The 7,597-nt window shown below is 42.6% G+C and overlaps 1 protein-coding gene across 1 annotated transcript; it reads right to left on the reverse strand.

Moving 5' to 3' along the window:
• Nucleotides 1–1,536: 1,536 nt before the first annotated feature.
• Nucleotides 1,537–6,129, reverse strand: gpat4 (glycerol-3-phosphate acyltransferase 4; the record flags this gene model as incomplete). The annotated part of the gene is made up of 12 exons (XM_079179284.1): nucleotides 1,537–1,714; nucleotides 2,203–2,282; nucleotides 2,384–2,512; nucleotides 2,614–2,699; nucleotides 2,803–2,858; nucleotides 3,479–3,594; nucleotides 3,698–3,791; nucleotides 3,971–4,060; nucleotides 4,192–4,266; nucleotides 4,390–4,687; nucleotides 4,793–4,862; nucleotides 5,953–6,129. The coding sequence occupies 12 exons, from the start codon at nucleotides 6,127–6,129 to the stop codon at nucleotides 1,537–1,539; spliced, it is 1,449 nt and encodes a 482-aa protein (XP_079035410.1).
• Nucleotides 6,130–7,597: the final 1,468 nt, after the last annotated feature.

A 7,597-nucleotide genomic window follows, 5' to 3' on the forward strand; every position in this document is an offset into this window, starting at 1 on the left:
AGTCTACCATCGGTTCAGGGTAGAGACTGGGCAGGAGCGGGGGAAAGTTTTCCCGTGAGCTTCGGTGCATTTGAGGAAACAGCTGATTGGGCGTGGTTACCACCGAGAGGGGTCCTTGGTTTAAACGAGACACGCCCCCAGATTAACAGATTACGCGAAACGAATTTGACACACTGCTTGGGCCATTCACACCACAACAACCATTTACTGGAGCCAACAGGCCCCACCTGCTCCTTGTTGACACCTGTCAGAGCGCATCGGCATCACAGCAGCTACATTCAAGAGAGGACTGATTGATTGATTTGGGTACTAACGAAAATAGACCGTTTTTAAGTTGGTTAAATCTTTTTATTTCAGACATTTTCTTATGTATAGTCACAGTTACTCTAACATCTTTCTGATCTAGGTCTGAAAACATGAGACCGCTGCTCCAATTGTCACACGGAGAGAGGACAGGATACCCGACAAGCCTGTGACAGGTGATAGGGTTCATACGGTTGGGTTCAGTTTCACATGCAGCTCCAGTTTGAATCCTAATCAGGCTGCGGTGCCGGTGTCTGTGTGGATTTCAGATGGCTTGAATGCTCTGTGTGATGGAGAGTTGATTCCTAGCATTTACCTCAATGCATGCTGAGATAAACCCTCCAATCCCATGAGCCTGAGCAGGATACGGTGGGAATGGAGAAAGTATGTATCTATACTGCGGCTGCTTTTGTATGTGTGTTACTCACTCCACAATACGCAACATGGATGTCTGAAACCTGACTCCTGCTGTTGAAGAAGGTAAACAAAATGAACACATTTCGTGTCGGTTTCCCATGCCTCACTCTAAGACGGACTTTCCTAACAACCTGAGACAAACACATCTAGAAAACCTACATTATTATGGCTTACATTGTGTACCAGGCCTGCTAATGCTTTATCTTACTTTCGCTGCTTCCTGGTGCCCAGCAAAGATTAAAGGCGAAGGCACATATAGAGCCTTCAGCCAATTAGCAATGTGACGCACACTTGTTGGCACTGCCACTGTCTGGCATGTAACAATTGTAGTACTAGGCACTGAACATGGTCGCAGCTTTCCTGATGGCTGTGCACCTGTTACAAGAATCTCTGAAATCATTTTTGAAGTGTTTACAAAGAGGTCAGTGTTTTAATCAGTAATGGCAGTAAAAAGGAGGCAGGGGAATCAGGGTCACTGAAGGACTTTGGTCATTAGCTTAAAGACAAACTGACCTATTAGGATTTGTATGTCTCTAAATGTTTGAGCTTCCTGTACTGTAAGTGTCACCATTCTCCTAATTTCACATCATACAAAAAATGTCAATAAATATAGATTTTTGCACCACTAAAAACTTAAATATCACATTATAAAAACACGTTTCTATCACTCAGAGTCTGGTAAAAATGACGGTTACAGTAAGAATCAACAAATCTCTACTTCTGATAATTCACATTTCAACAATTAACAATAATACAAATGATTTCACCGTGTGAGATATAAGAGTCTGTTTATAACGTCACACGTTCACTGTGTCCTCATTGTCCTTTTGTTGAAGCTGGATTGCTTTCACCCTCTTCTTGATTTTTATCCTCCAAATGTGTGTGGTCACTTCGGTGCCCCTCTTCCTGCTCTCCTACAAGAACCTGACTGTAAAGTTTCTGCTGCTCTTCTTTAAAAGCGTCTTTCACTTTTGCTCGTTTCAGACCTCCATCCCTGAGAGCACACAGGAGAGAAAGGAAAACAGTGTCAAACCTGAGCTACAAGTCGGAAGAAGAGCATTAGCTCGAAACTTCACTTGTGGATATACCAATAAATTGCACTTTAGGGAGCAACTGTACAGTGTGCGGACTTTTGTTTATGTTTCTATTGCTGTCTTCTATTGGTCCAGCATCTGCCTTCAACAGTATTTGGATGCATGCTATGTATTGTGTGACTGTTCTATATTTTTTCTACAATCTTTCCCCAACATTTGAGGTTTGACAGGCATTCTCATCATCTTGTTGCTCACTCTTCTTCTGCAATGGTGTAATGGCACCTGACTGGAGGATTAGAGCCACGTACTATTCATCACGATGAACCGACGTCTAATATTCACTTTACATCAGTGGAGGAAGACGCACAGAAGTCGTATTTCCTTCTTGCAGATTTTCTTGACGGTTCATTTGAAAAGCATTTGGATGGAAACTTGGCTAATGACTCACCAAATGAGATCCACTAATCCTCCTTGTGCAGCTATGGCTGCTTTCACTCTGTTGGCAAACTGCACCGCATCCTCCCCATCCTACACGTGGACAATAAAAAAGAAGAGGTGCTTTGATCGGTGGAAAAAAAGTCCTCCAGTAAATAGAATACACTTCGTAAGGTTGAGTTAAAGAGTTTCACCTCTCTGTTCATAGGCGGCAGGTACCAAACGCTGCAGACAACGGCCCAACTGCTCATCATCCTCAGCAGATAACTCACCAAGCCAAACTTACTGCTGTTCCAGAACGCATCGCCAAAGCGAGGATCATACTGCGAGACGGACATAAAGCCACATCGAGCGGAGGTAAGAGCAAAATGAGTAGAAAGGAGAAAAAAGACCAACAAAAAAAGTTCCTACCTAAAGTTCCTACCTTGATGGCAACTGGATGGACTGTGCAGGCAATTTCAAAGCTGCCCTTTTTAAACATCATCACGGATGTGTTGTTGATGCAAGTACCTGTTGAAGACACAGTGTGGAGCTCTTACCGACTCTAAACAACAGATGTTACGTGCTCCGCTCTACAGGTGTACTTTTATTATAAATATATCATCATACACACCCTCAGGGAAGATCAGGATGGGCTGTTTAGTTTTGTCAGCAACATGATCGCTTAGCCTAAAATGACAAAGCAAGTGATATATATATATATATATATATATATATATATATATTATATATTCTAAAGAATCTTACCTAGAGTTCAAGACAAATGACGTTCAAATCATTATATGAAATTCATACTCCACGGTCTACGTCAAGTTGAAATATCACTAAAGTGAAAAGTGAGGAGTGATATTTCAGACTATGCTGACTGTTCATTGTTTGATGGCAGCCATGCAAACATACTGATGAGTCAGAAACTGAGAAAACATTTTCTGTTAAGATTTCTGACTGTTTGATGTAATATCATTTGATTGACCAGTTCATGACAAAAACACATTTATATTATGTCTGTGCCAAACTGTTGTGCCTCATGTTTTAAATCAACATGTAATAAAAATGTCTCAGCCACAATGAAATGTTTTAACAACAACTTCATATTTCAACATTTTAAACCGAATCTAAACAATGTGCACTAAGTTTTTTGACACCCATTCACAATAAGACATTTACAGGGGTGAACAAAATCTATTGTGTATTATAATTCAAAACACACTGAGCTGAACAACTTAAATGATATGTTGCACAGCAGTGGGACTGACTGCAAAGCCAACACTGAGAAGATGCATTGTTACCGTTTGGCCACTAGGTGTCTGTCTTTGACTTCTGATCTGTCAAACCAGATATGAGGAGAGGATTTGACCATCGCTCGCTGGATCATTCCCATCAAGCCTCCATGCGCCTGGCCAACCTGAGGGACCAGTTAGGCTCAAGTTTAGCTTTAAAAACAACGTCTCTACTCATCTGTCATAATCATTCCTTCTTATGAAGACCGAACACACAAACGTTCCTACCATAGAGTAGCAGCCATCATTGGCCAAGATGATGACATCAATAGGCGTTGTGTGATTAGACACACAGATACCGCCAGTCTTTGGTTTGTTCTCTCTGAAATCAAACACGTTAGTTTGAGACACAGACACGCAACTTGGTGACGTGCAACTACACATCAAACACACTTCAAATGCTTGACATTATGCTCTTTGAAATGGAGAGATTTGCAAAAAGCTGTTAATCTGTGAATACGACCGTTCTGATAATTATAATGAAATCAACACTAAACACACCTGTTATGATAGGTGATGATTGCTGTCAGGGCTCTCACACAGATGCGGTAACACACCAGATGAACCTTCTCAGTCAGGTAGAACCTCAACCTGAAGACGTACAAAATAAGGCCGCAGCCATTACTGCGGTCCCCTTAGGACGTATACTTCAAGGGCCCTTGGCATAGGGACCTGACTTCCAGCGCAGGCTTGAACTGTTGTGAGAATTGTGGGAAACTTACTCTCTATTTGGTAAAAAGCCGACCAAAGCAGTCAAGACGAGAAGCAGGCTAATGCCAGTGACAGCCAGAGTAACCCTGCAGAAAAAAAGAAGAAAATATAGCTGGGTCAAAGACAGAAGCAGTTGTTCACACAGCTTTTGTAAGATGAGATGAATCTTACTGCCTCGGCAACATAACCCGCATGCGTGCTGCTCTGACCTGAGAGGCAGCAGGACGCCGTAGCGGATGAGGACTCCCAGGCCCCACAGGACAGTGAGTCTCTTACTGATATGACGGAAGTTGTAGTTGCTTCTCGTCAGCAAGTTCCAGGTCTCCAGTTCCTGGGCCGAAAAGCGCTTCGTCACCTCGTCATCCAAGATGCTCTCCGCACCTCTCCTGCAGAAGTAGAAGATGTCAGCCATCTCAAACTCCGGCTCTGAGGGAGGACAGCTGGCGGAACCTCGGAGCTCCTGGATCTCCTGCTGCAAGGACGATGGTGTTTCTTTGGCTATGATTCCTACAATGAGAACGAAAAGTAGAAAGAACGTTAATGGTCAAAATAATACAGGTACAGCACAGTAAGCATTCATGACTGAGAACTATCTAAATAGTACTTGTTTACCATTGCTACATGGTTTATAGAGTTGCTGATTCTTCTCTTTTGCTTCCTTCTCCATTCGTGAGGTTGCCCACTAATTTCAAAGAAAAAAAAACACATTTAGACAACTAGTTTAGAAAACAAGATTGCTAAATTGCTGACGAGCAGCAATGAAGTTGGCCGTAATAAGCACCGCAGAGGGACAGCTCTGCAACGGAGAACATCTTTTCCTGCAAAGACACATTCAACACCATTCAGGTCCAGTTTCAATTTCAAACCCGTTGTCAGACTTACTCGAGCATAAACCGTTTTGACCCAGTACACTACAAACACACACTCACAAGTACTCACAGACCTGCTGCATGAAGCTTAGATGATTGACACTACCAAAGGTTTGCTAGCTTTTACAAGATAATAAAATGTAGATGTAGATAGACCACTAAAGCCAGCCTACCAGACATAAAGCTTCCTGTCGTCCATCTGTGAACACCACACACCTGATCCCTGAAAGAGCTACCCAGAGCCTGATTAAGATAGTAAAAACCATGTGGGTGGTACAGACTAAATAGCGATACCACATATCACGTCAGTGCGCTAAAGTTGCTATAATGCTGCCATGTCACAGGTGGAATATTACCATACACGAAGGCAGTGGAATACCAGCTCCATAATCCTCCACATTTAAGCGCTCTGGGTTGAAACCTAAGTCTAGTAGTTCTGATTTTTGCTAGACTCAATGCCAGAGACCTGACAAAGCAGAGAGAAAAGAAGGTGTGTGTAGAAGGGGAGCTGTGACAACACTGTACGGACCACAGGGGCTGAGCTTGTGAGGGGAACAACCGTGTGTTCTCTGTGCCATATCTCAAACTATACCCCAGATACACTTCCTCCCAGGAGTCTAAGCTCCCTGCAGTATCTACACTACCCCAGATGGTAGTCCCATGGCGAAAAGCTTTTGCCCCCCCCCCCCCCCCCCCCTCCTGGAGTCTGTCCCAAAAGCTAAGTCCCTGAGGAAATTAAATCAGTGAGATGAACAATGCAAAAAATATATAAGATATTTGTTTTCCGAAATGCTGTACAATGTATAATCAATAAATAAACCAACAGCATATCAACACAAAGGGCTTTGGTTTTGTGGGCTACTCTTCTAATGATATCGTGCATTACACGGACACCAAGCTCACCTCAAAGATCTCGAGAAGGCTCCTCACGTAGAGTCTGCGGAAACCAAAAGAGACTCCGAGAACAGTTGGTACGATTATGAAGACAAACAGAAGAGTCAACCAGACATGAAGACGGGTGATGGAGATGCCGAGACACCTGCACAGCAGGTCGTCGGCCGGAAATGTAAACCAATTCATGCTGCTCAACAGCCGAGGAGACACAGGAGCAAGTGGGCTGAACACACCAAAACTTTAAGGCAAGTCTTCTGGTTCGTCTGAAGCCGACCCTGGAATGTACAACAGGAGTAAATCATTGTGTACATCTGACAAAGACAAATTTCTTTGCAGAAATTAAAATTACAAAAACATTCCTGAGCTATTCGCCCACAGCTTCAGTTTAACTGCCGGCTGGTTAGTTTATGGGACTACACAATACTTGTAATTACTGTGTAATTAACGAGGATTAAGTTACAGTAACGTTAACGTTAAAGGTCAAGCACCTGTTTCAGTTAAGTGGTTAATTACGTAGCGTTAGCTCCACTGTTATCTAACAACAACAACACTTCACCTCACACATTGTCATTAATATTCATTTAACGTTACCAACCGAATTTGAATTCACAAATAATTTATAGTTTTACAAGCTTAACGTTTCATCACCTCCTCCTAATGGGACACATTGACTTACCCTGCCGGTGTATGTGATTAGTTATTAGGTCTCGTAACATGCTAGCGTACAAGGGAGCTGCTAGGTTAATATTAAAGCTCACTTCGACCCGTGACTAATAATGTGTTAGCTAACGCTACTGGGTGACTCTCTTACCGTCCTAACGCCAGTCGTGTGCCGGAAGAGGATTGAGATGACAGACGGTGGTCAGGTAGTTCTCCATCTGGACAGTCCGGGCTGAAGGACATGGAGCTTCTGACACTGTGCTGGCGGATTTGCAGGCTGTTGGCAACATGCTAGCTGCAACATGCTAGCTACAACTGCAGCTAGAGTTGTATACAGTCGTCCGGGCAACAGGTGGCCAATGAGGGCCGCTGTCACTGCACTTTAGACAGTAATCTGATTACAGCGGGATGGCCCAAAAATAAACCTGTCAAAACGGTGTTTAATGCATTCACACTGGGAAATGTGTATTTTCTTAGCATCATATAGTTTTTATCAATACCAGTGGTTAAAATGTCTGAAGAAATAAGAAAAAATGAAAACCATGAAATAATAGCATTTATAATAGCCCAGTTGACTCTCCTTCGTTTTACCTCACAGAACAATGCCCACTGCAAGACTGCTCATGCAGAAAAGTCAAGCACAAGGAGGGTTAGGACTATCTACTGCACCCAAATAAAATGAACAAACAATATGTACAATGTTTTTTTCCCCTTCCTAATGTATGCACTGTACAGACTAAACAATAAGGATATTTGGATGGAGTAGATTATGTTGTTTTCTTTCCGAACCAAGTGTGCCAAGTGCAGTAAATCATCTGAATTGGGATTTTATGAGAGTAGTCTTTGTGGTTTCTGTTAAAAGCCAAGTAGAGAAGAGCCAGTGTGTTTATAATACTACAGAAGGCTTGACAGTGAGCCTTTTGTAAATGTCAGAATTATATTCGTCCCCATCTTCATTTTTTATGAGCCTCATTCCACATTTCAAGAAATTCTT

The sequence above is a fragment of the Pholis gunnellus genome, assembly GCF_910591455.1.
Source record: "Pholis gunnellus genome assembly, chromosome: 18".
NCBI lineage: Eukaryota > Metazoa > Chordata > Actinopteri > Perciformes > Pholidae > Pholis > Pholis gunnellus.